The 27,813-nt window shown below is 55.1% G+C and overlaps 4 protein-coding genes across 4 annotated transcripts; 2 read left to right on the forward strand and 2 right to left on the reverse strand.

The window, feature by feature from the left end:
• Positions 1-3,389: 3,389 nt before the first annotated feature.
• Positions 3,390-5,142, forward strand: HRG_11788 (DDE superfamily endonuclease domain-containing protein; the record flags this gene model as incomplete). Its single annotated transcript, XM_044870258.1, has 6 exons — positions 3,390-3,560; positions 3,606-4,563; positions 4,664-4,688; positions 4,836-4,893; positions 5,031-5,066; positions 5,116-5,142. The coding sequence occupies 6 exons, from the start codon at positions 3,390-3,392 to the stop codon at positions 5,140-5,142; spliced, it is 1,275 nt and encodes a 424-aa protein (XP_044714753.1).
• A 3,274-nt stretch (positions 5,143-8,416) lies between these two features.
• HRG_11789 (uncharacterized protein) lies at positions 8,417-11,347 on the reverse strand (the record flags this gene model as incomplete). Its single annotated transcript, XM_044870259.1, has 7 exons — positions 8,417-8,623; positions 8,678-9,766; positions 9,830-10,207; positions 10,260-10,445; positions 10,504-11,010; positions 11,067-11,121; positions 11,184-11,347. 7 exons carry the CDS (start codon positions 11,345-11,347, stop codon positions 8,417-8,419), a joined length of 2,586 nt encoding a protein of 861 aa, XP_044714754.1.
• Positions 11,348-16,902: 5,555 nt separating this feature from the next.
• HRG_11790 (endonuclease-reverse transcriptase domain-containing protein) lies at positions 16,903-20,821 on the reverse strand (the record flags this gene model as incomplete). The annotated part of the gene is made up of 13 exons (XM_044870260.1): positions 16,903-16,938; positions 16,988-16,990; positions 17,045-17,089; positions 17,171-17,412; positions 17,483-17,530; positions 17,734-17,806; positions 17,895-17,993; positions 18,078-18,522; positions 18,569-18,636; positions 18,688-19,468; positions 19,518-19,568; positions 19,621-19,644; positions 19,791-20,821. The coding sequence occupies 13 exons, from the start codon at positions 20,819-20,821 to the stop codon at positions 16,903-16,905; spliced, it is 2,946 nt and encodes a 981-aa protein (XP_044714755.1).
• A 3,894-nt stretch (positions 20,822-24,715) lies between these two features.
• Positions 24,716-26,092, forward strand: HRG_11791 (argonaute linker 1 domain-containing protein; the record flags this gene model as incomplete). Its single annotated transcript, XM_044870261.1, has 4 exons — positions 24,716-24,930; positions 24,990-25,558; positions 25,690-25,855; positions 26,074-26,092. 4 exons carry the CDS (start codon positions 24,716-24,718, stop codon positions 26,090-26,092), a joined length of 969 nt encoding a protein of 322 aa, XP_044714756.1.
• Between the last annotated feature and the right edge of the window lie 1,721 nt (positions 26,093-27,813).

Here is a 27,813-nt window from a genome sequence, read left to right on the forward strand (position 1 = left end):
TTATTTCCGCGACGAGACGACGATCCCTGCCCCCGCTGCTGCTGCTGCGGATGATTCTGACATTCCTGTTTCTGATCCTGCGAGCGATTCTGTTCCTGTTTCTGCCCCTGCCCCTGCCCCTGTTCCTGCTCCTAATCCCCGGCGCCGCGCAAGCGAGGCCGCCTGGTTCGAAGAACAAGCCAAAGACGACGTTCCTAGTCAAGAAGGAAGAAGATGCCTACCAACTAGCCATCAAGCTACGGGACGAAGGCATTATCACAACGCCAGGCACCCCCTTTGAGGAATCCGATAGCACGGAGATCGATGATCTATTGGTACGAGGAGTGTTTAGCTTCGAACGCTACAATGAAGCAAAGCACGGGAACCATCATATCTTCCGCTCCGCATGGTCCGCGAGGTTAAAGGCAAAGAAACCAAACCATACGAGAAGTCAAGGCTCGTGGTCCAAGGGCACAACGACCAAGAGAAACCACCCTTGACGCAATCCCCGACAATTCAACGCGTCAGTCAACGGCTTATTTCTGCTATCTCCCCAGACCTCCTTTCTCACGGCATGACCCTCTCTTCGTGACATCACACAAGCGTATCCCCAGGCGCAGACCGAACTATTCCGCACCATTCTCACGCATCTTCCCGCCGAATTAGAAGGAAGATACCGGAAGGAACAATCATTCGCGTTATTAAGCCCCTATACGGAATTGCGGAGGCCGGAGTCCATTGGTTTCGAACCTATCACGGGCATCATGTCGATAACCTCGACATGTCCACATCAACCTACGACCTATGCTTCCTAATTACGAATAAGGGACCTGATAACTTTGGGATTGTGGGAATGCAGACTGACGATACCCTTATGCTTGGCACACAACGTTTTTCCGCGCTAGAGGAAGCGGAACTCGTAAAGGCACAATTTCGGGCAAAGCCGAAGACAACGATGACCCCGGTACTAGCATTGACTCCAACGGTGCAAAGATAACCCTCCAAGACACCACTTTCCACAACGCTCTACTGCTTCAACAAAGGGTCAAGCAGCCAAGATCGAACCCATCGACATCAAGGCATACGATCGAGCCCAACAGTACGTGGAACAGCGTGCCCGTGGCGCGTATGTGGCTTCAATCTGTCAACCAGAGGCCTCATTCGACATCTCTATTGCTGCCCAGGTCCAAACCCCTACGGAAGAGGATTGCACGACCCTCAACAAGCGGCTTCAATGGCAGAAAGACCACCAGCAGCGAGGCCTAACGTATATCCCTATTGACCTCGCCAATGCCAAGCTTATCATCTTTACCGACGGTTCCTTTGCGAACAATAAGGACCTATCGTCACAGCTAGGCTTCGTCATTGCCCTAGTCAATGAGACCGAGACCGCACGTACCAAAGACCAATTCGGGATCAAGGGCAATGTCCTCCATTGGAGCTCAACGAAGTGTAAGAGGGTCACCCGAAGCGTGCTAGCATCAGAGATCTACGGCATGGTCAACGGATTCGATATTGGGATATCACTAGCAACGACGATACGGAAGATCACAGACCGCCTCAATCTTCCCCTATCCCTAATCGTTTGCACCGACTCTTTTCCTCTACGAGTGCCTCGTTAAGCTAGGCACAACGAAGGAGAAGCGATTGATGATAGATATCATGGCCCTACGTCAATCCTACGAAAGGCGTGAGATCACAGAAATCCGCTGGATTAACGGCGCAGACAACCCAGCAGATGCTATGACAAGGCATCGCCTAACCGCGCCCTCGAACGCCTCGTCGATACGAATAGCCTTACGATTAGGATAGAAGGATCAGTCGAACGCCCTCCCCAGCTGCCGCTCGAACCGTCACTCTTTCGCACCCTTGCGGTTGCTGCTACGCTCCCGCACCTGCTGCTGCTGCGATTGCAGCGATAAAGAAGATTTGCCAGTGTGGGAATGTAGCATATAGCTATAGTAGGATTGTAAGGAGGTGCGCACACGCACACGTGACCCTTAGCGTCACGTGTATGGACCTCGGGGATCCGTGTATAAAGGGCACGTAGTGTGCCCCCTCATTCCCTTTCCTCCCTTCCTAGCAAGACATCTTGAATACAACCCATTGCGTTACTGCAGTACAGACCTCCCGACAGAAGCTCTATTATAGCTATGATCATGACTTGTCTTCTCTCTCTTCTGTAGAGGGTGAAAGAGAAAGAGGAGATAGAGAGCATACAAAGCAAGCATCTCGGGCTAGGGCCAACATTCTTCCGTGCAGGAGGTGAGCAATTGACTATTCCAACAATAATCGTCAATTACCCCTTGCCAGGTGCGCGTCGCAATAAAAATCGCGTCCTTCAATTGATCAAGCTCAATGGAGATCCAGCATCACGTCCGACACGAAAGCAAACCCGATGGAGGTCCAGTACCGCGACAGCCTCCCTGAAGACGTCCGCTCCGCCTTCGAGAAAGCCGTAGAAGCCTTGCCACAAGAGCATCTACGCGCCTCTGTTACCGGGGACGAAGTGAACAGCCCCGAAGAAGCCCTTTGCTGGTTCCAAGACCATGCATACCCCCCAGGATTGTATACTAGTGGATTTCCCTTCAGACTGAAAAATGGCACTTATGCCCGTTCAGGCTGTAGTCGAGGCGCGATGGCTTTTAACCCATGCTTAGCGCGTTAATCCCTGCAATATGTCTGTCCGAACCTGTCTGTCCGGAGCTATCCCGGGTCGGGCGGGATGGGTCGGGACACTCCTCGACTGGCCTCCATGGCGTAGTAGTGACACGTCTAGAGCCTCTGCGTCGCAGAGGAGTCGGTTCGAAGCCGGCTGGAGGCACCCGCTGATGAAACAGGGCACATGAGAGGACACAATCGGCGTACCAACCACCATCAATGACTAACACAACCACGCTTCAACTTCGACACATCGCGCTTCAGTTGCTGGGAATAGGATGCTGAACACTTGGAGAAATTGACCTTCAAGCAGGTCTGTCATGGAGCGAAACAGTGGTATGGTTGGCGCAGCGTAAGATGATCTGTGGGGCTTGGGGGAGTCAAGGAACAAACGTGTTGAACTGTACTCTAGACAGTGTAAAGGCCTTATAGGGACCTCCCTCCGGGCGAAATAAATTCTACCTACCGACATTCTGTCTCAACATCAATCTGGAACATCTCAACAACCATGGCGGCTATTGACGAAGCGCTTGCTTTCCTGAAGTCCTCAGAATCGGTCAATTACGCTGAAACAGCTCGCCAATTTGGCTGCGATGAGACCACGTTGCGCCGCCGCCATCAAGGCAAACAGCGCTCAAGACGCGATGCGGACTCCCCTCTATAAATCTCGACTGTCAAACCAGCAGGAACTAGATCTTGTTGCTTATATTCATAAGCTTTCGTCACGTGGCATCCCGCCTACGCTGTCTATGATCAAGAACTTCGCTCAGGATATGGCGAAAATGGAGGTCGGAAAGAACTGGCCGTATAGCTTCGTCAACCGTCATCGTAACGAGCTTGGTTGTACCTGGTTCGATGGATTTGATGTGGCGCGAAAGAGAGCCGACAGTGCTTCAAGGTATAAAGATTATTTTGAGCTGGTAAGTTGATGCACAGCATCTCATTTCCGTTGCTGACGGTAGAAGATACGCTCAAAAATTGAGGAATACGACATCGCCTCTTGCAACACGTATAGCATGGACGAAAAAGGCTTTCTCTTGGGTGTCATCAACCGAACTAAGAGAGTGTTCTCTCTCAATCAGAAAAAGCAAGGCAAATTGCTCGGTGCATCGCAAGACGGCAATCGATCCTGGATCACGTTCGTAGCTTGCATCTGCCAGGACATGACATCGCTGCCTCCTTTTCTCATCTACCAAGGCAAGCCAGGACAAGTTCAGGATGCTTGGCTTACGGAATTTGACCCAGAGCATCAATCAGCCTTCTTTACGACCTCAGATACAGGCTGGACCAACCACGAGCTTGGAAAAGAGTGGCTTGTCGGCGTTTTTGATCGGTTTACTAAGGCAAAGGCGCGAAACGGCCGCGATTATCGCCTTCTCATTACCGATGGCCACTCGAGCCATATTAATATGGACTTTCTGGAGTGGTGTGACCAGCATCGGATCATCGTTGCGGTGTTTCCCCCCCATTCTACTCATCGGCTCCAGCCCCTGGACGTATCTCTATTCGGTCCCTTGTCGACGGCATATACAAATCAGCTTATCCGGTGGATGGAAAAAACACAAGGACTTGTTGGGCTGTCCAAACGCGAATTCTGGACCTTGTTTTGGAACGCATTGGAGGCGTCCTTCTCCCCGGAGAACATTGCAAGCGGGTGGATGCGGACCGGCCTCCTGCCTTTGGACTCCGAAGTCGTCTTGTCACAGATTGTGAAGAAGGAATACGACGATTCCGATGTAGGCAGCGATTCGGAAGACTCCCTAGCATTGCAGCAACCTACCGCTCGAGAATTACGACGGCTTGTCGACAAAGTGGTCGATAAATCCACCGCCAATGCTGAAGTCAGTGCTCAGAAGCTGAAGAGCACTCTTGAAAGCCTTCAATCCGAGGTTGAGCTGCTTAGATATGAGAACAAGGGACTCCGTGAGACTATAATTCATGAGAAACAGCGCAGGCAGGGTGGTACAGCTCTGAAAGATTATCTCTTTGACCGTACGGATCCTAACTGTGCTCAGGTCTTCAGCCCGCAAAAAGTGGCTCAAGCTCGAGTGAAGAAAGCGGCGATGGAGGTCCAGAAGAAAGAGGAAGCAATCCAGAGGAATTCCAGAGGGTTCAGCGACAGAAAAGGCGGAGGAGCAAAAGAGCAGGCGTTGGAAAGAAAGAAGCAGCGAGAGGAGAAAAGGCGGAAATTGCAGGAAGAAGCGAAGAAGCAAGAGAAAGCGGCCAGTCGACAACTTCGAGACGATCTCAAAGGTCTAAGCCGGGAAAGTGCGCAACAGAAGCCGCGGCCCCAGCGGGTGCCTTCTAAAGCTCGAGAGAAGAGTCCAGGGACTCTAGACGAAATAGTCGTCGCTCTTCCACCAACCCCAGAGCTTCCGGTAACATCGCAGCCGCCAGATCAGCCAAAGGACGGGTTAGTAAAGAAGGTAAGGATTCCGCCAGACCAGACAGCTCGTGCCCAACGACCTTCTCTAGCTGTTGAGAGTGATCGGGAGATGGTAGTGGCATATCGGAGCTCGGGACGCCCGCAGCGGAATAGCAAGCGACCACAGTGGCTTAAGGACTGTGAAACAGGATGATGTATATATTACAATTGCATTTTTTCGTCGCATTTTAAATTTGGGAAAATCGAGCCCCGTTGCTGTGGAGTTATTGTGGATTGATGTCGAGCTCGTGGCGGCGTAGGTAGGATTTATTTCGCCCGGAGGGAGGTCCCTATAAGGCCTTTACACAGTCTAGAGTACAGTTCAGCACGTTTGTTCCTTGACTCCCCAAGCCCAACAGATTGTCGTCTTATCGTTTGCTGGTCAGCCTCGTTATCATTGGTCCCATGACAGGCCTGCTTGAAGGCCTAATTCTCCAAGTGTTCAGCATCCTATTCACAGCAGCTGAAGCGCGGTCTGCCAGTTCCGAAGCTGAGATGTGTTAGTAACTTAGTGCAGTTGCTTGTTAGAGCTCAGTTGTCTTCTGATGGTTGCGGCTTTCTGTCGAGCCGTTCCGTCTCAATCGCGAATTTGATCGCCGCATGAACCGCCTGCATGTCTGGCTTCCACTTATCGCCATCCGATGCAGCTTTTCCTCCCAAGAAGAAAGACAAATTCCCAATCTTGGCTCTTGCGCATTCGAATAGGACACCCCGTTGCGCAATCCACTTTGTGCATCGAAAGAGAAAGTGATCAACTGTTTCTGCTGCCTGGCCGCAATCACACAAATCCGAGTCTGTGGCCCCCTATCGTAAGTTTGAAGGTGGCGGTTCTTGTATTTCTTCCGGCCTTGGCGTCGCTGCTCGGCAAGCTTGGTATTGTACAGATCGACCATCGTTTGCTTTAACTCGTGGCCTTGGGAGATTGCACCTTTAACGTAGCGTTGAAGGTTATGTACGAAGACCTCCTTCTCAATATCATCAATTGGGTCAAACTCAAGGAGACGTTGGCCAACTGATTCAAACTTCCGTACGGTATGGGGGGTACCAAAAGGGGATGAATACGGCTCTGCAGGTAGCTCTGTCGGCGGCGTCTGGTCCCGTACCCTCTCTTTGAGTCTCTCGAGGATTGGCTTTGGATTGAATGGGTGGATTCCTGTTTTTTTTTGAATGCAGAGAGGATTGTAGACTCCTTGAAAGCTTTGACGCGGATTGATTGGATCATAGCGAGGAACTCCAGCTTGGTGATTTTACTCGCACCACTGCGAATAGCAAAATCGACTGCCCGACTGTGGTAATGTTTATACGGCTGAAATACCACGACGTCAAGCGGTTGAAGGAGATGCGTAAGATGCGGAGGCAATGCAAAGAGCACAATATTATGGGCTTCAGCGTACTCGATAAGGTCAAGGGTATGGTGGGAGCCGTGGCCGTCAAGGAGCAATAGCCTCCAAGCACCTTTGCTCTTTGCATGCTTATCGAAATGTTGAATCTGATGGTAGGCACCTATGTGCCTACAGATACGCATGCGCACAAGCTGTAGGCTGAGTCACAGTCACGACAGGTAGGGTAACCGGTGATGACTTCAATTGTAACTAACTAGGGAAGAAGCTATTCACAAGAAACGGAATGTGCACCCGGTAATGGGGGCATGCAGCCGGGGCTGCGTGCCCTGATCGCGGGGTAGGGTGTCACGTGGGAGTCGTGCATGAACCGTGATGGTATCCCGATTGCACGGGTTACTCAGCAGGTTAGTATTCCAACAGGATCTGTAAATAGCTTAGTGTCGCGGCCCTCTAGGGTTGGTCCCTCCGGGCGGAATAAATTGCATTGCATTGCATTGAGCCCCGATCCCGTGGGGCTTAAGGTGTTACGCATTAATGTATTGAAATGTCAGTAGCTTTTACGTCTAGGCCCTATAGGAGAAATCCTCCGGGTGAAATACACATACATTGGGCCCCGATGATGCAACATCTCGCAGTCGCTTTTTTATCACATTTTAAGTTGGAGAAAATTTGGCCCCGTTGCTGTGGAGTTATTGTGGATTGATGTCTAACTTGCAGTCGCGGTAGGTAGGTAGGATTTATTTCGCCCGGAGGGAGGTCCCTATAAGGCCTTTACACTGTCTAGAGTACAGTTCAACACGTTTGTTCCTTGACTCCCCAAGCCCCACAGATCATCTTACGCTGCGCCAACCGTACCACTGTTTTGCTCCATGACAGACCTGCTTGAAGGTCAATTTCTCCAAGTGTTCAGCATCCTATTCCCAGCAACTGAAGCGCGATGTGTCGAAGTTGAAGCGTGGTTGTGTTAGTCATTGATGGTGGTTGGTACGCCGATTGTGTTCTCTCATGACGCTGTTCCCTGTTGACGGGCGGGAACCCGGGTGTACCCTGTTCGCCCAGGGGTGCCTCCAGCCGGCCCCCTCTGCGACGCAGAGGCTCCAGACGTGTCACCACTACGCCATGGAGGCACTTGCAGTCGCGTATGGTATGGATTTATTTCGCCCGGAGGGAGGTCCCTATAGGGCCTAGACGTTCTGGCTATTGACGGTTCGATACACTGATGCATGACACCCCAAGCCCCACATATCATCTTACGCTGCGCCAACCACTCCACTGCCCGCTCCATGACAGACCCGCTTGAAGGTCAACCTCTCCAAGTGTTCAGCATCCTATTCCCAGCAACTGAAGCGCGATGTGTCGAAGTTGAAGCGTGGTTGTGTTAGTCATTGATGGTGGTTGGTACGCCGATTGTGTTCTCTCATGACGCTGTTCCCTGTTGACGGGCGGGAACCCGGGTGTACCCTGTTCGCTCAGGGGTGCCTCCAGCCGGCTTCGAACCGACCCCTCTGCGACGCAGAGGCTCCAGACGTGTCACCACTACGCCATGGAGGCTGCAGTCGCGTGTAAGCTCCGGCGGGTCACGGGATCCGGCAGATCATCGGAAAATCCCTTAATTGACGCGCCTCGATTTGGGCGCATTCGGCCCAGAGCGGGTGGTCCAGACTTGCCCCATGCCGCTGATCATCTATGGAGGAGGCTCTACATTCGCGGAGTAGACGACGACCTGGAAAACCTTCACGGCTACCGCCCTGGCGGATACCATCCTATCCATATGCAAGACGAGCTTCACGATAACCAGTACCATCTCCCAGGGTCGAGGCCCTTTCGAATTTGGCCTGCCAATTCCCAAAGCACAAATCACACCTGGTATCACCGTGAACTCCTTTCCCCTTACGACGGCCCGACGCCCTTGCGCCTCGTACACCCAAAGTCTCGTCTGCCCTCGTCGGTGTTGTGCAAAATATGGAATCCTCTCGTCCTGGATGACGTCGACGGCCGGTTCAAGCCTCTAAGTACCAGGTCTCTCCAAGCATAGTGCGAGCAGCTGGTCGATAAAAGCCGATCCACCTTGTTCCCTGGCCATGGTGGCGCTGGATTCGCCGACCGCTATGGTCGAAAAGGCAGAGCCTTCTTTCCCGTCCCGTTTCAAAGACTCCGTATCGTTCTTGACGTGCTCGCCGTGCGGAATGCGCGGGGAAGCCTCGTTGTCGGGGAGCTAGAGCGTTGCCGTTAGTTTTGAGAGCGTTTGACGGAGTTTCGGCGACTTTACCTCCTGGACGTCAACCATAATCTGTTGAGAGACCATGATGCCGCCAAACAGCTGCTTGTTGTCGTGGCCGTGCGTGTCTATGGTTGGCGTAGGCGACATGCGGCTGGCGGGCGATGAAATGCTGTCGGAGCGGCTTTTACGATACTCATCGAAGCTCATCTTGGCGCAGGGAGTTCCCGGCGAGCTGGAGCCCAACGTCGTCGACAGCTGCTCTTGACTTCTGGCCGCCAGCTGGAGACTGACGTCTGGTCCTTGGCCACGGTCGACTCGGAATCTTTGCATCCAGGCACGGGTGCGGCTCGAGGGAGGTCTTCCCTGACTCTTGTGTGTGAGTGCACTGGGAACGTTGTGCAGGATGGACGAGAGCTCGCGGTGCACCATGTGCGAGAACTCAACGTGATGAGGCGAGTTTCGGTAAACCAGCTGCTGCACGCGGAAAAAGCTCAGAGGGATGAATTCGCACTGCGGGACGCGAGCGATTGTGTGGATGGGGAGGACCATCCGAAATGTGATGAGGGAGCACGTCGACAGCTGGCTGTCCGGGCGAGTGGTGCAGGGGGCCTGCACCACCTGGGACATGAGCGTGGCCTCTCCAAAGGCCATTTCGCCCAACGACTCCCGGAGCGTTGCCATGGCGGCTCGCAGATGGCAGGCCAGGCGGGCCTGGCGCGGAGAGAGGCCCTCGTCCTTGTCGAGCCAGGTGGCGATGGCCGTCGGCGTCAGACCCCGGAAGCGGCCGATGAACTCTGCCTGCCATGGTTCCAGACGCTGAAATGGGAGCGCCGTGGCGGGCAAGAGATTCTTGGCCTCCTTCTGGACGAGCACGTCGAACCCGCAGTGGTCCAGCCGGGCTCGGATTGCGAATATGCCGAGATGGACCCCAGCGGGTAGGGTCGCGCCCCGGTTGCCATCCGCCGACATGCTGTGCAGCCTCGACGCGAAATTCAGGCTTATGATCTGCATGCTGGACTGAATGACGCCGACGACTTGATGGACCTCTGCGAATCGATATCCGGCCGCCTCCAACCTGTCCAGGTCTCTCCGGGAGTTGACGTGCCGAATGAGCAACATCAGACAGCCACGGCCGTACTGTTGATTCGTCGGAGCAAGCCCCTTCTCGGCCAGCTCCTCGAGGATGGATCTGTCCTTGACCATGTCCTTGGGCGAGGATGAGCGCCCCGGAATGGTGCGATCCAGCGGCGACGAGGCGGCGCGGCCCGAGTTGTTGCCCGTGACAAAGATTTCCTCCCACAACGTGCCGGCATTTATGAGGGTGTCCTTCATCCTGGATGCCAGAGCAAGGGCCGCGAGGCTAAAGAGCTCGCAAATCAGACCATCGTAGTCGGGGACCAACGAGCCGTCCTCTTCGACGAGCTTGACTCGTGCCCTGCTGTTGTGCCTGTCTTGCGCCAGATGGCTGATGTGGCTCGTCATCTTGTCTGTTAGGGTGGCGATGCTGCCCCAGTTGCGAGAGGCGCGATACATCCACTGGAAGAGCGAATGCGTCGTGTCGAAGACTTCGTTGTGAGACTGCCGCCGTGGTCAGCTCTGGAGCTCTGCGACGAGGATGGCGTCGACTCACCCTTGGAATAAACGTATCCGTCACGACTTCGCTGGGAAGGAAGCCTTCCTGGTTGACCATGATCCTGCCGTGCTCGTCGAAGACGGCTGCCGCCAGGACAACCTGCTGTGACTTGCTGGCATAGTCTCTCCTGATCCAGCTGGAGTAGATGGCGCTTATTGTGAGGACGACACAGGCGGCGACAGACTGCATGCCGTTAGTCGACGCGAGCGAGCGTCTCGGCCTGGACGGGGTGGGTCCTTACCAGGCATATGACCATGATCAAGGTCTCGCGCCGCGACATTCCCTGGTTGACGACGTGGACGTGGAGCAGCCGGTAGCTCGTGCCGACGGCGGCGCACCAATGCATCCCAGATACGGCGCCGGCGAGCACCATTGCGCACCCTATCCTCTTCCACCAGACGACCTTCCATGCCGTCTCGAAGACGAAGAAGAGGGCCAGGGCCGCCGTGCTGGCCGACACGGCAATGAGGGCGGCGCCGACAACGTAGCCGACCTGGTACGATGTCTGGTAGTTGCTGATCGACGCGTCGGCCAGGTAGTGCATGCCGCATATGGCACCGCCGGACAGCAAGCCGGCAAGACCTATCCGCCACCACCGGATCCGACCGTTGACGCTGACGGCGAGATAAGCCAGGAGAAGCACAAAGATGGGCACCAGCAAGGACAAGATGGTCATGCCCGTCGAGTAGGAGATCTGTACGTCTTCGCGGCCGTCGAGTATGTATATCGCCCTGTTGCCAATAAAGTGCTGCGGCGACGAGGGTCAGCAGGTAGGCCTTTGGGCGTCGGCATCGGGCCGCTCACCATGGACCAGATGGCGATGCCTCCCATGGATATGGCTGCGCCTGCCAAGAGCATCCTAGTTGCGACCTGCTCAGCAAACGCCAACGAGCTCGGGGTGCCAGCCAGCCGCGCACTTACAGGTTATGGAGGCCCCTGTGTGACGTGCGTCGGCGCATCAGCTCGAGCGTCGAGCCCGTACCGACAAGGCTGATGGCATAGCTCAGACAGACGAAGCCGGGGCTGAAGGAGAGCGGTAACAGGCGGCCCGCGTACTGTTGGAGCAGTTCCTGAGTCGTCGACATGTTTGCGCTGGTGGTGAGAGATGGTTGGCGCCCTGGATCTCGTCACGGCAGAAGAGGAGGAGTCGAGCCGCTCGCCACATATGACCTCCAGGCCAGCGCGGCTTGTCAAAATACACATTGGGTTCAATAGTGTCGCTCTACCGGCAGGCGCACGGCTTGCAACATGGAGGGCGGACCAAGCGGCTGGAGAGGCAGCGCAGCGCCACCATTGAGGTCTGGCTAGTCTATCCGCTTAGCAGCCGGGAAGTGGAAGCCGGCCTCGCCGACACGGGTGCCGCGAGGAACGGGGACGGGGCCCAGTGGACGTTGCTTGCCAATGCTATCGACCGATCTTGAGCTTTTTGGGACGTGAATCAAAAAGCAAAATCCAGCCAGACAGGGGTCGGTACGGCTTCGGGAGGCTTGTCGACGTGCCCCAAGGCCCCGGCAGAGTGGCACTCGACATGCCTCATCTTTGCTGAGACGAGCGCAACTGCTTGTCGATGATGGGATACAGCCCGGATGATGGTCAGCTTGCGGTCCAAGACATGACCATGCCGGACTGGGCTACGCGGTTTCTGACAACCTTTCTTTTCCCCGAGCTACAGTAAGCTCATTGATCGGTGCCTCAGCTCGTGGCAATCTCGTGGCCCCCGTCGCTATGTTCCCCAGGACGAGCCCAAAGGCTCGGCTGGCAGTTGAGCTCGACATAATCGAATCATCGACCATGTGCAGCAGTATCTCCAGTGAAGTTGAAGGGCACGGCGGCGATCGAAAGATTCAAGGCCGTGCGTCTCGTGTCTGTGGCCTTTGCCTGCTTTTTCCTGGCACCTTGTACTCCTCGGACCGCGTTCTGGGCTCGCTAAAAAGAAACAAGCAAACAGACTTGCGCATCCTCTTCCTCTGCACGGCGCACAACTCGCTTTCACAGCAACCTGTTCTTGGTCCTCTCTCGGAATCACTCAGTCACTGTCGAGTATGCACTCTCTGACGCGGCAATGGTCGAGGCGGCCGGCCTGTTCAAGCCGCATCCTGACATCTGTCCCTTCCTCACCACAAGAGTGCCACACCACGTTTACAGCCAATACCTGACCTTAATTGTTCACCCCGGGCCACCCGGGGATGCTGGGCCGAGCACCTTGTACTGGCTCCTGATTGGAGACGACGGCACCGAAGACCAACCAGCACGGCCGCATGGAGTATGGATCTGCTTTGCGGCATCGAGATCCCAGGTCTTGTCTCATCGGCGCCCTCGCGTTCTGGCTTTTCTGGCGTTGGCAGGTAGAAAAGGCGGAAAAGTTTCCCTCTTCCAAAGAAGCGAAGACTGGGAAGGGATTTCCTGGTGATCCGCCGGATCGGGTGATTCGCCGGATTTCTGCCACCTTGCATTCCAGTAAAGAATTGAGAAAAGCTCAACGAATCATATCTCAAATGACCTAAAACTCAAAGGAAAGGCTTTTTTTTTTAATTCATTACGCGTATGTGGCCGTCTAGGCTATGAGTTGTGTACCATTATCTCAACCTGTTGGCAGGGCTCGAGCATGAGACAAACTGGGAACGTCGTTCAACCGGTGTGTCGTATTATGCTATGAGGATTGTCTATCTACAAGGGAGAGGAAGTCACGAAGCTAGCTTTGTGGCCTCAGCCGTACTCAGCCGTACACGTGACTGTGTACGTAAGCTAGCTAGGTGAGTGCAATAGACTAACTAATACCATTCCCCCCATACCCAGCTAACGTAATCCACCCCCTTCCCGGTCAGACCCCCTACTCGGTCAGAAAAAGTCTCCACGCGGCGACCCACACTTATGGCAAGACAAACCGAGCACTATGACGGCAACGGGAGACCAATCGGTTCCACGCGAAGAACGGGTCCTGCTCGCCGTCAGGGCCTATCAGCAGGGCCAATTCAAAAGTACCCGCAAGGCTGCGGCCGCATACGACGTCCTCAATCGACAGTATCTGATCGACTGCGCGGTGTCATTCGCCGACGCGACGCTCAGATGAACAACCTGAAGTTGACGGCGACGGAAGAGACTGCCCTGGTACAATGGATCTTGTCGATGGACGAGCGAGGATGCCGCCGACAGTGGCTTACACTCGTCGGATGGCCAACTTATTGCTTTCCGAGCGAGGCAAAGATCCTGTCGGGGAAAACTGGGTGCGGAAGTTTGTTGGCCGCCACGGCGAAATCAAGGCAAAGTACTCTCGCCGATACGACTACCAACGAGCCAAATGCGAAGACCCCCAAAAGATCCAAGGATGGTACGATCGAGTCGCGGCGACGAAACAGAAATGGGGGATTCTTGACGAGGATGTCTATAACTTTGATGAGACGGGGTTTCAAATGGGAGTCGCTGCAACGGCGAGAGTCCTTACCCGGTCTGACCGGCGAGGTCGGGCAGTACTCACGCAGCCTGGAAATCGAGAATGGGTTACTGTGATCGAGTCTATCAACTGCCAAGGTTGGGCTTTACCGGCGAAGGTTATCTTCCAGGGCAAGTTACACCAAGCAAGCTGGTACGAATCAGGAGTGCCCGATGACTGGCATATCGCCGTTAGTGAGAATGGCTGGACTTCCGACGACCTTGCTTTGAATTGGTTAAAGGAAGTCTTTGATCCGAATACACGGCGCCGTACGGTTGGTACGCATCGACTTCTTATTCTCGACGGGCACGGCAGTCACGTCACGCCGGAATTTGACAAGTACTGTACGGCCAATTCCATCGTAGTACTCCAAATGCCTGCACATTCCTCACATCTCTTGCAGCCTCTTGATGTCGGGTGCTTTTCGCCGTTGAAAACCATATACGGCCGAAAGGTTCAAGAGAAAATGCTCGCTGGGATCCATCATATCGACAAGCAGGACTTCCTTCCCATGTACTTAGACGCTCGCCGACAAGCACTTTCGCCGTCGAATATCCGAAGCGGATTTATGGCAACAGGCCTTTTTCCGTTTGACCCAAACAGAGTATTATCGCGGTTACAAGTTCAGGTTGACAAAGTCGGTAACGATCACGGCGACAAGAATACTCCAAGTCCCAACAAGAGCCTGGAAGCAGCCAAGACTCCGCATAACGTCAACCAGCTTACCACTCACGCCGAAAGGCTTCTTCAACGCCGGCCACAAAATACAGACTCGCCAGTTTCACAAGCTATCAACCAGCTTATCAAAGGATGTCAAATGGCCATGCACAGCGCCGCCCTCCTTGCCGACGAAAACCGGCAACTTCGGTCAGAAAACCAGCGGCGAAAGCAGAGAAAGAACAGCGCCGTGAATACATTGGCGACGGCGGTACTCTATCGGTTGCAGAGGGCACGGTTAGGATAAAGCAACGGAGAGAAGAAGAAGAAGAGCGGGTTAAGCGACGGAGAGTGGAAGAAGAGGAGAGGACTAAGCGCCGGCGAGAGAAGGACGAGGAGCGGGCCAAGCGACGACAAGAAGGAGAAGAGCGGGCCGAGCGACGGCGACAAGAGAACGAGGAATGGTTCAAGCTACGGCGAGAAAAGGAAGAGGAGCGGGTCAAGAAACAGAGAGCAAAGGAAGATGAGCGGGCCAAGCGACGGCGGGAAGAAGGGCGGGACCAACGACTTATAGAAGAGCTGAGTGTCCCAAGACAGCGTGCACCACCACGGTGTAGTAAGTGCAGGTCTTTTGAACACACTGCCCGTACGTGTAATAGATAGTCCTAATCGAGTTACTTGTCTCTTGGAGTAAATATGTCGTGGTATTGTGCTCCGTTTGTCTCGCGTAAGGTGCGGGTCTAGTCGGTGGGGAATTTTTGACCGAGTAGGGGGTCTGACCGGGAAGGGGGTGGATTACGTTATAAGACACTGTGGTATCCGAGGGGTGTTGTGGCGCTCAGCCGCTGAATCAGCCACCAAAACCCCGCTGTGGATATCCTATTGATATTATGAAGCCTGCCGATGGCGCCGCGCTTCTCTCGCGAAGAGAGCAGGGCAAGGGGCATAATGTTTTTAGGGTGCATGTGTTTTCTTCCATTTTTCCTCCCTGTCTGCTGTACCATTCTCCCATTTATGCCCTTTTCTCTCTCTTCTTCAGTCTTCCATCTCCTTCCTTGCTGACTTACTAATACATAGGCACCCTCTCGGGAGCCAATGCAATGCAATGCAATTTATTCCGCCCGGAGGGACCAACCCTAGAGGGCCGCGACACTCAGCTATTTACAGATCCTCCACTTTCGACTGCAACACCCAGAAGCCCCACATTTTGCTCCTATCCGTACATTTCAGCCTCCAATTTCGCCGTTGACAGGCCTGCTTGAAGGCCCATTTCTCCAAGTGTTCAGCATCCTATTCTCAGCAGCTGAAGCCCGGTCTGTCAATGAGAGGCTGTATGGTGCTAGTACTGTGCACTCTGGTTTGCCAGTACTGTCATCGTTGGTCCGTGTCTAGTCTCCCGGTTGCCATCGCGAATTTGATCGTAGCGCGTACTGCTGGTAGGTTCGGCTTCCATTTGTCGCCATCGGACATCGACTTCCTCCTAGGAAGAAAGACAGATTTCCATCTTGGTTCGATTGCATTTCATCATGCTTTCTTTCAGAGATCCATGCCTTACATCGAAAGAGGAAGTGCTCCACTGTCTCGATTGCTTGACCACAGCCACATAGGTCGCTTTCTGCCGCCTGTATTCCATGAAGGTAACTATTGAGTCTCGATTTGCCTGTGCGAAGTTGCGCAAGTACTCTCGCTTCTTTCCCACTAAGTGAGTCGTAGATCGTTCGCGTATGTCTGCCTGGTAACGCCGTGTCAATTCTTTTCGAGTATCTTCCCACTCGCAGGAATTTCCAGTCTTTGCTGTTGCAGTCCAGAGAGCACTAGTCTTGTTCTTGTCGAGCGGGCTTGAAATGGCGAGTTCTCCTGGATGCGCCCCTCGCGTGTCGCTTTCCGCGCTGCTGCCTTTGCTTTTGCCCCAACGCAAACCCTTCAGCTCCTGCCGGGGCCATATCATACGAATCGAAACACCCCGTTGCCGGAAGAGCCTGACATGCTTGTAAATTTCTTGGATGATGTATTGGCCCGACTGCTGGCGCGGTTGGCCAATCGCCTGCATGGCCGATCTGTTGCTTGTGACAAAGACTAGCTCTCTTTGCTCGAGTCGCGCTGGCATACATCGCAGAGCCGTGGCAATCGCCTCCAGCTCCGCGACATATGGGTTTTGATCTTCTCGCGGCCCCAGAGTGATGGAATAGCTCGCCAGTGCTTCTTGCTCGTTGTTGACTCTCGTATCTCGAACACAGCCTCCCATGCCGACTACGCCTCGCCTTTCGGATGAGCTCGTCGCGACGACAATGCCTTGCGCTTTCGCAACCAACTCAGCTGCCTGGTCATCATCGAGGTCACAGAGAACACGAATGCGGTCTTCCCACGGGGCCACCGCGTATTCTCTGATGACTTCCAATCTTTGACCTGCTGACTCTCCATGCTCTTGAGCCATCGTTTGCAGTGGGGACGTGAATCTTCGGCACACTCTGATGCCCAGCCGGGCGAGAGGATGCGCCCTCGGGAGAGTACGAACGCTGATCCAAAACCTCGCCGCTGCTTGAGTGTGCCGATTTACCACCGGCCGAATGCTTGCCTCTGCTTCCGCGACTGCCGTCGACACGGTACGGAACGCTCCGGTCACCGCCTGCGCCCCTACCATCTGTGCTCGATTCAACCAGTAGCCCTCCCTCACTCCGCATGCATGAGCCCAGACAGTGGAGGCATAATCCATAGCAGGCGCAACCGCAGCCGTGAACAACTGCCTGGCCACCCGGGGCGACAATCCACGCAGTCTTTTCAGCTGCATCGCGGTTTCCAGTCCCTTCGATGCCGCTCGTGCCATATGCTCCTTATATCGTAGTTTTGCATCCATGACCACTCCCAGCACCTTGGCGTTTTCCTGTGGCCAGATCGTTCTTCCTTTGATAACAAATGGACTTGAGCTAGAGCGCTCGGCCATTCGTGTAAAGTGAATGATGGTCGTCTTGTCGCCCTCGAACGTCGCCCCGCTCCGCTTTTCCCACTCTAGGGCACGGTCGATGATGGACTGGATTCCGTCCCGGTTCGACTCTGCAGTCGAGCCTGTGACCCAAGCCGAGTAATCGTCCACGAATGCGATTGATCCTCCGGAGGTGCTGATTTTGGTCTGCACTAGGTCTGCGTTGAAGAAAAGAAAGAGAATCGGCGAAAGCGGCGATCCCTGGGGAAGACCTGCTTGTGGGAGCTCTTGCTGTGCGGTACAGTGTCCATTGACCGTGATGCTGGCCGTCCGCTCAGAGCAGAATGCGTCTACCCACCTGACCAGCTCGCGGGCAAACCCCTCGCTGCGAGCCGTTGTAGAAGCCTATCCTTGAACACTCCGTTATAAGCACCCTTGACGTCGAAGTTCACAAGACTAAGCACCTTGCCCATTCGCCATGCTTTGTAGATTTTCTCTTGCAGGAGCACGAGAGCCTGCTCCGCGGAACGCCTCTTCCTGGCTCCAAAGTGGTTAGTTGGCAACAGCCCAAACGTTTCCACCGCAAAGGAAATCCGCTCGGCCATCACCGCCTCCAGGATCTTGCCCAGTGTCGACAGCAACGATATTGGTCGCCAGGCCCTCGCCGCAGTGTAATCATCTTTCCCGGCTTCTTCAGTGGGATGATCTTTGCCATTCGCCATTGCTTCGGCAGGACTCCATGTTCCACTGATAGCCGGAACAGATGCACCACTCGCCCTCTGACCACCGGCCATAGCTGTCTCCAGACCATGGCTGGCAGGCCGTCGTCTCCAGGCGCCTTCCAGGGTTTGGCTGTCATGACTTTCCTTTCAATCTCCTCCATGGTCAGTTCTGGCATGGGCACCGGCGCCCGTTGCGGTCCTTCATGTTCAGGCTCGATAGCGTCCGGTAGTGGCGGAAAAAAGGCACTGAGCAGCTCCTCCGCCTGTTCCTGCTTGTCTTTCGTCACCGTTCCATTTTCCTCTTCAACTGTGGTACCTTGTTGTCCACACAGTCCATTCCGCCTTGAGGTATTTAGCGGCCCTCCAAATGTTGCCGTCATCGGCCAGAAAGTCATCCCAATGCTGCCGTTTTTGTTTGCGAATGGCGTCATGGAATTCTTTCGCTGCTTCTTTCGCCCGCCTTTCCAGGTCCACCACTGGCTGTCCCACTCGCCTTCTTGACCTAGCTTGATTTCTCCAGAAGGTGTAGACCTGTCGCAGTCGGGTGAGGTCGGTCGTCCACCATCTCTTTGCATACGGGGATGGCTTCGCCCGTGGCGTCAGGTCATTGATCGCACTAAGCACTACTTCCATGAAGCGGTCGGTCTGGTCTTGTAAACTGCCGTCCCAAGATATTGGTCGCAGCTCCTGCTCGACCCTGTTCCTGATTGCTGTCCAGGGCGCGTTCCTAAGTAGAAGCCTCGGTGTGAGGTCTCTTTCTGGTAGGTCGATGTCAAAGGCTGTATGAATGGCCCGGTGGTCCGATCCATATTCCGCTGGGTGAATGGCGCATTTCACCATGTCGTCCGCCAGTTCCGTCGACACCAACATCAGATCAATCGTGCTTTCCTTATCTGGACCCTGCCAAGTCTTCGTGCCGCGGGGGAGCAGGCTGCAAAGGCCATGTTCGTTCATAAGGTCGATGATTGGTTGACCCTCCTTGTCTCCTGGACGTGACACAATCGCCTCCCAGAGTAGGTCGTGCCGATTGAAGTCCCCTGCCAACACCACATCGGTTCGCTTGCCAGTGCCGTTACGGAAACGGGTGATTAGACCGCCCAGTTCCGTCGTTGTGAGAATCAGGGCCTCCTCGTCCTTCCCTTGTACATACACCGACATCACCAAGACATCTCTATCTGGCAGATGCAGCACAGCCGCTGTCAGGTCTGACGACGGTATCGGGACCTGCTCCGAGTCGATGTCCTTCCGTATCCAAAGCATGCTCCTGACCGGCCATCCCGCCTCGTTGGTCTGCGTCGGAAGTATCCTTGACCAACTGCTATGGCCCATCGGGGCCGTCACGATCATCCCGTCCTTCTTGCGCGCGTAGGGCTCTGCAATCGCCAGCACCGCGCAGTCCTTCAATTCCTCGTCGTTCATAACACTGAGCTGTACCGTGTCTCGCTTGCGTACGTTAAGCTGGAAGATACCTAGCTTTCTATGCATGGCGTGGTGGGTTGCGCAATCGACAATTCTGGCTGAGCGACTCGTGCGGTCCTCCGCAGGGCACGCACTTTGGCTCCGCCGCAATGCACTCCCTATGGTGGTGCCCCGGCTTCGCGCATCTACCGCAGGTCTGCGGTTTCTTGCATGAGAAGGCCTTGTGACCGATTTCTTGGCAGTTGTAGCATTGCACTGGTCCTTTGCGCGGCTCGAAGACACTCGTGCACGCCGATTCCCCAGCCAGGTCAAAGTATTGGCCATCCAGTAGTTTCTTCGCATCGCTCCCCTTTGTAACGTAAACAGCCATTGACCCATACGCTTTTCCTATCTCTTTATTGCTCAACCACGAAATCTTGGCAATGGTGACGTTGTTCTCCACGCCAAGTGCCTCGGCTGCACCCGTCAAGACGTAGCCTTCTGCGTCCAACACTGCCGTGCGATTGGCATTGTCGACCTTGACTGGGTAGAGTTGATCCCTCATGACCCGCGCTCCTATGACCGCCGTCTTCTGCGCAGCGTCTTTGACTCTCTGAAGTTCTGTTTCATTCCTGCACATGATCTTAACACGTTCTGCGTTCCGCGCGTCTTTCACGACTGCCGCGCATCGCCACCCTTCATGACCCTCCTTCGCCCTCATCTCGGCCTCGACGGCTTGCCGGATTTCTCCCACCTGCGCTCTGCCTCTGTTCTGATCTTCGACTCGTGATAGGTCGATTGTGCAATAGAGCGTGTCGCTGAACGACGATGGTGTCATGCGCGTTGATGGGCTGCTCAGGTTCGTTGATATATTCGACGGCGTTATTCGGGCAACGTCCGCATACGAGGCTTGAGGGCTGTTCCTCTCCGAGTTCGTTGCGGCATTGAACGCTTCAAGCTGCTCCCGAATCTGTCTCAGGTCCTTCTTCGTATTTTGGAGTTCCTCTCGCAACTCCTTGTTCTCGCGATCAGACTCTCTGCGTGATTCCTTGACTTGAGACTGGAGCTCTCGGATCAGGCTCTCCTGGGCACGGATGGTGTCGCTCTGTTCGTGTATCGCATCCTTCAATCTTCCCATTTCACCTCCCATTCTCCCCAACACCTCCAGCACCCTCTGGAGCATCGCCTTGCCGGTCTCGCCATTGCTGCGAGCCTTCTTCTCTTCGATTACGCGTTCAATTTCGGTTTCGGCTGGCGATATCCGCGTCGCTCGAGTCGCCGGTCTTTTTGACGTCTTCGATGTCGCGTTTTCGAGCGATCGAAGTGTGTCTTGGACCCTTCCGCTGGGCGTCACTCCACGCGTCGACCGCGTCGGCGATGCTGACGGGCTACCCAACCCCACCGCGACCTGGCCTGCGCTACCCCCCGCCATGGCGTATGGGCCGAACCCACCACCACGAACTAAAAGCCGGGATAAAAGTCTTTACAAAGGAGACCTCAATTGAGATCTCAAAGTCGGCGGGAGCCAATAGAGGCGCGGACCCCCGCGCCTTTAAAGTCGGCGCGGACGTCCGCGCCTGTTATGTAAGCCTGGCAGGCCATTTGGGCCGCCGCCAACTGCGCTCGCAGTCGGCCTCACCGATACAGCATGCTTGCTGCATACATATAGCTTCAATTAATTGCAAAGGAGGATATCCCTTAGGGTTCGAACCCATAGCCTTCCTATTTGGTAGATTGACGTGACGCAAAGGGCGCCGCTGTTGCGTGGCAAGGGAGGGTGCGCGGGAAGTTCACCGCCTTAAAATTGGCCAGCTACAGTGCTACACGCCGGTGCATGTCGGTGATCTCACGATCTGCCTCACATTTTCGCATCGCCGGCATCATCACCACTTATATATGTGAATAAAATGCCTGCTGTTCCTCTGAGTCTCTCTCGCAGTCAGCCCATATACCTGCAGTACCTCTTTCTCGTGAGAAAGGCTGCACCTGAATTTCCTCGGCCACCCGGGCATCTAATCGCTCTTCTTCTGCCTTATCCCAATCAAGGTATGCCATCATCTCTACCTTGGTCCATTGCCTCGAGCCGCAGCTCCTTGACATTTGCTTCCAGTCGAGGCACCAGTCATATTCAGTCTTGCTGTAGCGCAATGGCAAGCCCATTGCCTTTCGGTATGCCTGGTTGGTCTTGAGACTGCCGCGAGGCTGTGCTCTATACCAAGAGTCTCTTTCCCTGACATACCTCTGATAGATGGCTCGTGGGTCATCATATAATAGATTCTCTGTAGTCTCTGTAGTCTCTGCAATTGCTGTAGAGACTGTAGAGACCGTAGTGACTGCAACTGTCATTTTCTCCATGACTGCTGCAGTCTGCGCAGTCTCTGGAACTGCTACCGTCTGTACAGTCTGTGCAGTCTGTGCAGTCCCTGCAATTGCTGCAGTCTCTGCAGTCTGTGCCGCCCGTGCCTCTGCCCGCTGCAGTATGTCGCTATAGCGTAAAGGACAATTGCGAGATGTCATGATGTGCCCTTGCTGGTGGCATTTGCTGCATGTAGGCGGCGCCTTTGGCCGTAGATCTGACTCTATGGCTTCAAATGCACTTGGCTCGCGCTGTGTGGATGACTGTGATATCCTTGATGCGGCGACAAGTTGGTCTAGTCGCCGACGAGGCTCTATGAGGACCTGACCAATCTCTTTGTTATCCCGTCGAAGGCGCCAATGTGTATGAAAATGTTGTAGCCGGAGGCAGATCTTCCACTATGAGAGACTGTAATGCGTGCGCACAAGGGAGACCGCGAGACTTGGTGAAGCTGCCTGTGCAAGATGGGGTGTTTTTCTCGTTGAGGCGCTTGTGTTGCTTTGCAACCTGTCGCAAGGCTTCGTGTGATACCCAGCCACGTACCGTGCTATATACGGTTCCAGAGAGCTCAATTGGCATCCGTATATGCTGCCTGGCTTGGTTGGCTTGTAGCTCGGCCAGTTGGTTGAGGAGAGCTTGCTTGATTGCCCTCGTTGCCTCGAAGAGGTCTAATGTTGACTTCTTAAGGTGACTCTTCAATAATGCGTGGATGCCTTCCACCCGGGAAGTAGCCACATTGCCGAAGTGAGCATATTGATCGACCCAGGCCTTGACGAGCTTTTCCTTATACGGGTCCAACCAGGTTTCCCGTATGTAGCTAACCTCCTTGACGTATCGTGGCACAAAGCGCTTCTCGAGCTCTTCAACTTGTTGATCAAATGTCTCCTCATCTTTCGAGCCCACGATTGAGTGCCAATACCCAAAGAACTCAGCCCACCTCTCATCACTATTAGAGTCCTCATCGTCACGGTCGAAAGCTGGTTTGCAATAGCTAAGCACCGCCTTATTCGCATGCCAGATGCAAAGCAGAGACTTGGACGCAGGAAAGCACCGGGAAATTGCGTTTATGCAGGCGAGGCAGCGATCTGTCAGGATAACCGATGGCTGGCGAATGTCATATAACTCGTATATCGATTGGAGTTGGTCCAGTGCCCAGATATAGTCATTTTCGTCTTCACCACTGAGGAAGGCAAAGGCAATACAGAATGACCGCTGACAGGCATCAACGCCGATCATATCGAGCAGTGGCATCTTATATTTGTTCGTCTTGTATGTGCAGTCTAGCAGTAGTAATTCTGGGTATGCGTTGAGGTATCCTAGAGACGCTGGGTGTGCGAATAAGACTGCTGTGACTCGGCCATCATGATCAAGCTGTATGCGGCTCTGGAACCCCTCGTTGTCAAGCTCATTGGCAAGGGCATGCATTGTGCTCTGGCCAGCAAGGAGCTCTCGTCTGCGCTGTGCGATACAGTTATATATGTCTTGCTGTGTCGCTCCTTGGGCAGTCTGAGAGCTCTGGCGCATATATGTCCGGATATCCTTTGGTGCTATGCCAGCGCTTGAGAGGTTCCCAATAGCTGACTGGTCAGTTGAGGAGAGGGCACGATGAGCTGGATGTGCTGTAATATGCAGACTGGGCTCATGGTTGTGGACCGACTTCTCCTCGCCTGGGCGATGCCTGACATACCAGTACGACTTATCAAGGCTCTCTTTCGCATTGATGGAAAACTGGCATCCAGTGATACGGGAGCTTGTAGACCGTTGCCGATCAGCTGGCTTCTGGTCCTTGCTTGTATGAGCCCCAAGTCTACCTCCACGATCGCAGGCAAATATGACTGTGCGTCTTCCGGACCGCGGGTCTCTCGTGGACTTGCCTGTGGTGAAGGCATAGCCTCTTGGAGCCGCCCACGCATTAATTGAGGCAAGAAGAGACTCTCGCGAGTCGAACTGGCCCTCAGGAGGAAGGCAATCGTCAGGGAATTCAGTAAGCCCCATATTGGAATTATCTTGAAGAGCTAGCTGTAGTGCACGACAGTGAGCAGCTCTTTATACACAAAGGAAAGGAAACTCCTGCTTTGTGGACGTGGTGCAGAACCCTTGTAACCGAGGCCGCCTGCGAGGTTTAATGCAGCCTGCGTTTGAGCTTTGGCCTCAATGGGGTCCAAGCACCACGCATGCAGGCGCTCGACCTTAATATGCGGATTATAGCATCGCTTCCGCGGACAACTACTCTGAGCGCAGATGGTATGCTATATGAGGCTGGCTCTCTGTGCGACAGTTTGCCACATGCAATAGAAAAGGAGAGTACAGGTCAGGGGGCGGCCCGACTATCTTCCGCCTGGGCTTACATAACAGGCGCGGACGTCCGCGCCGACTTTAAAGGCGCGGGGGTCCGCGCCTCTATTGGCTCCCCAGGCTTGATATGCGACTATCCATCCACCAAAAAAGCGGGGACGGTTTGAACTACCACCTCACCCTCGTCTCGTCTGCATTTTTCGCCTCCTCCACGACGATGCCAGGCCAGCCAGCATCCTCTCCGGCCCTGTTCTCTAGTGTGTCGTGAACAGCGGGCGCATCGAGGTGCAAAGACTGCGGGAACAGGCCCTGGCTAAAGAGGATAAAGGACGGGACACAGCTCTTGCAAGGCGCTCTCCCGCCCGCCGCCCGTCACCCAGCACCGGCCCATCTCGCCATTCACTTCGTGCGAGCCCGTGCTCTTGCTCACAGGCAGCAAACGGCCTGCCCTGCGCCTGCGCCTGCCTCGCACACATTCCTCTTCACGGCCTCTGCCGCCCCGCGCAAACGGCGACTGCGCTGCTTGCTTGCTCACCGCCTCGGCGTGCACGTATATATAACATGTAAGCCGCCGCGGCCGTGCTCCGAGCAAGACCCTGGCCTGTCGCGACATCCCTTGCCCGGTCCGCGTTAATTTTTTTTGACACGTCCCTGGAGATAGACTTGGCTGTTGCGATGTCAGACCGCGGCGGAGACCGGGGCGGCGGCGGCTCCTCTGCCCGCGGCCGCGGCGGCTTCTCGGACCGGAGCGGACGCGGTGGCTATCGCGGCGGACGCGGTGGCTATCGCGGCGGCCGTGGCGACGGCGGTGACCGGGGCGGTCGCGGAGGCGGCTTCCGCGGTGGTCGTGGGGGCCGGCCGCGCGACACGACGATCGAGCTGGCGTATAGGTGTGTATATTGCCCCCGTCTGCCGTGCTCGACACCCGGCCCGCTGACAAGGCCCGCAGCGTCAATGGATCTTTCCCGCAGCCCGACGCTGCCGTGACGGCCCTCGAGGACCGCCTCATCAAGACGCAGAGATCCTCGGCCGCCGGCCTCGCGGCGCAGATGGCCAAGACCAACATCCAGGCGCCGCCCCTCCAGGCCCGGTCCACTGACGTGTTTCCCCTGAGGCCGGCCTTTGGCACAAGCGGCCAGCCCGTCACGCTGTGGTCCAACTACTTCAACGTCACCTTCAAACCCATGGTGCTGTACAAGTACACCTTTGAGTTTGTCCAGGTCGGCTCCGAGACGTCGTCGGGCGAGCCGTCCAAGTCGTCCAAGGCCGCCAGCCGCGAGGTCAAGGGCCGCAAGCTCTACTTTGCCGTCCGCGAGCTGCTCGCCACCCTCAAGGCCGCCGACAAGACGCTCGTGCTCGCCACCGAGTACAAGAGCCAGCTCGTCTCGCTCCAGAAGCTCAAGCTGGCCGAGAACCCGGTGCGGTTCCGGCTGGCCGTCGAGACCAGCGGCGACAAGTGGGACGTCATCGAGGCCACCATCCACGGCCCGACAGAGGCGCCCTCGACGCCCTGCTCAAGTACGTCGGCACCATGAGCGAGGGCCCCGTCGACGGCCTCTTCCCAAGTACCCGGACGTCGTCGACGCCCTCAACGTCATTCTCGGCCACGGCCCGCGCTCCAAGCTGCACGACATCTCGGCCGTCGGCAGCGCCCGCTTCTTCCCTTGGCAAAGACGAGGCCGCCACCAACCTGTTCCAGGACTTTCACCAGCTCATCGCCGCCCGGGGTTTCTTCCAGTCGGCCCGCCTAGGCACCGGCCGGCTTCTGCTCAACGCAAACGTCAGCCACGGCGTCTTCCCAAAGTTGATGCCGACGTGGGCAGCCCTCCCTTGTCGCGAGGCTCCCTCCGCTGCAAGCTTCGCCACCCCCGACACTTCCCAGGCATGCACATGTACATTGTCATACATTGGGTCAACGGCGAGGGAAGAGAAATTAACGGACAAGTCCTGCCTCGCGTTCCCTCCCTGAACCCCGTCGCAGGGGAGGCTGCGGACTAGTCTGCACGATTCGGTTCGCCCCCCTGCGCCTACAGAGAATTTGGCTACTCGTAATTTTGCAGCATTAGCGGATGTGATCGGCGCATAGATGCAGAAGCTGAACCTGGTCAAAGACGCATAAACCATCTCAGGGGTGGCCGGCAGGCGTCAGCCAAGCAACAACGGACCACAGCCCGGAAGTGGAGGAAGGCGCATGATCCCACCCGACGATATGTGCAATGAGATGGCCAAAGCTGCGCCTTGGGGATTCTCGGGATGATTCGCTGGAGCTCTCGTCCCGGCCAGGCAGCCCGTCTCATACTCGTTTAGATAGTGAAGGAGGTAGGCACCACCCCCCTTTTGTCCCAGTTTCCATATCTCCCATTTTCTTGCAACTCTCCGAAAGCCAACGAAGCCCTCCTTCCCGCCATGTCGACTGACACTACCTCGACTATGCAGGGGAATATGAGTTCCACTGAATCGATTGCCTGTGGACAAACTGGTCATCTTCGTGCTCTCGATATGCTTCTTTGTCCTACCTCGCCCACATCAGAATTCTCGGATACCGAAAGCCAATTCAACAGCACAAACTGCCGTGACAGATATCCACAAGACGAGATTGAAGTGTCACCTACACAAAATATACAGCCCTCGTTTGCACCTAGCGATCTTGAAGAGAGTGATTACTCTTCATTTTGGGGCGATGACAAGGAGAATCGTCCTCCTACTGGGCTCGTTTTTCGAGTCACTGTATCCGATACTTGCCATCGAGTAGAGGCCAGCGGTACAGTCGAGAACGGACAAGGCAAACAGGTTGAGATGGAACTTGACCTCCCTCTCTGCAAGCCTGTTAGAATTACTATCAGCATTTCTCAGTCTTCTCCTTCGGACTCGTCACGACACACCAGGAAATGCGAGCGGAGAGACCATGGCGGGATATACGGGGGTGTGAGTACAGAATGTCGAGCGCCTGAAAGAATATGGCAAAGCCATGGGCAAGGGCATAAGCGACAGCGGATTCACAAAATCCGGAGGAGCAAGCAACCAGCCGTGGAGGAGTGTTGAATTGTTATATCTTCACCAGTCCTTATAATGGTAGTAGTCCTTAGATATCTCCTCTAAGAAACGCTGGTTCCACAAGCTGGCATTTGCATCCTCGCTCGCCTTCATGCGAGACTTGTCGGGGAATTGCCCTCGGGTCACCGAATCATGCGAGGCGTATCGATGATCCAAAACGGCGTCGGTTGTGACCGCCCCCTGCCGCCTTTCCAGCACGAGTCCAAGTCTAAGTGAGTCGGTCAACAGCGTCAACTCGGTCGTGAGCACACTGCGGCGAGTCGTTTGTGGCGATAGAACTGCCCGGGGCTTCCCGCAGTCGCATGTGACTTGAGCATGTTGAAATTGAATCCAGGCTCCTCGCCAAATCCCTTGTCTGAGGTTGACTGTTGCTTTTTGGCACTCTCCACCACAAGTGTGATGAGTGATTGCCGCTGCTTTCCCCTAGGTTTGGGTGTCGTGCGCTGGAATAGCTGCCGCTGCATGCTCGGCTCGCTGCGGTCACTGCCATCTGAACTGTACCTAGTCGTCTGCGTTGAGCTCTTCGGCCCCCAGAGTTTGGAATCCGATTGAAGCTTCGGTTGTAGACGTAAGTAGAGCATATATAGACGTCTGGACACTCCCTACAGCGTGACGGGTAGGGCGGGACGAGCCGGTAATCCTTAACTAGCGAGCCCTTCTGCGAGTCCGAGGAAAACCTTCTTGTCATTTAGACGACTGGTGGAAATTTTCGTGAACTA

The sequence above is a fragment of the Hirsutella rhossiliensis genome (genome assembly GCF_020360975.1).
Source record: "Hirsutella rhossiliensis strain HR02 chromosome Unknown scaffold00022, whole genome shotgun sequence".
Lineage (NCBI taxonomy): Eukaryota > Fungi > Ascomycota > Sordariomycetes > Hypocreales > Ophiocordycipitaceae > Hirsutella > Hirsutella rhossiliensis.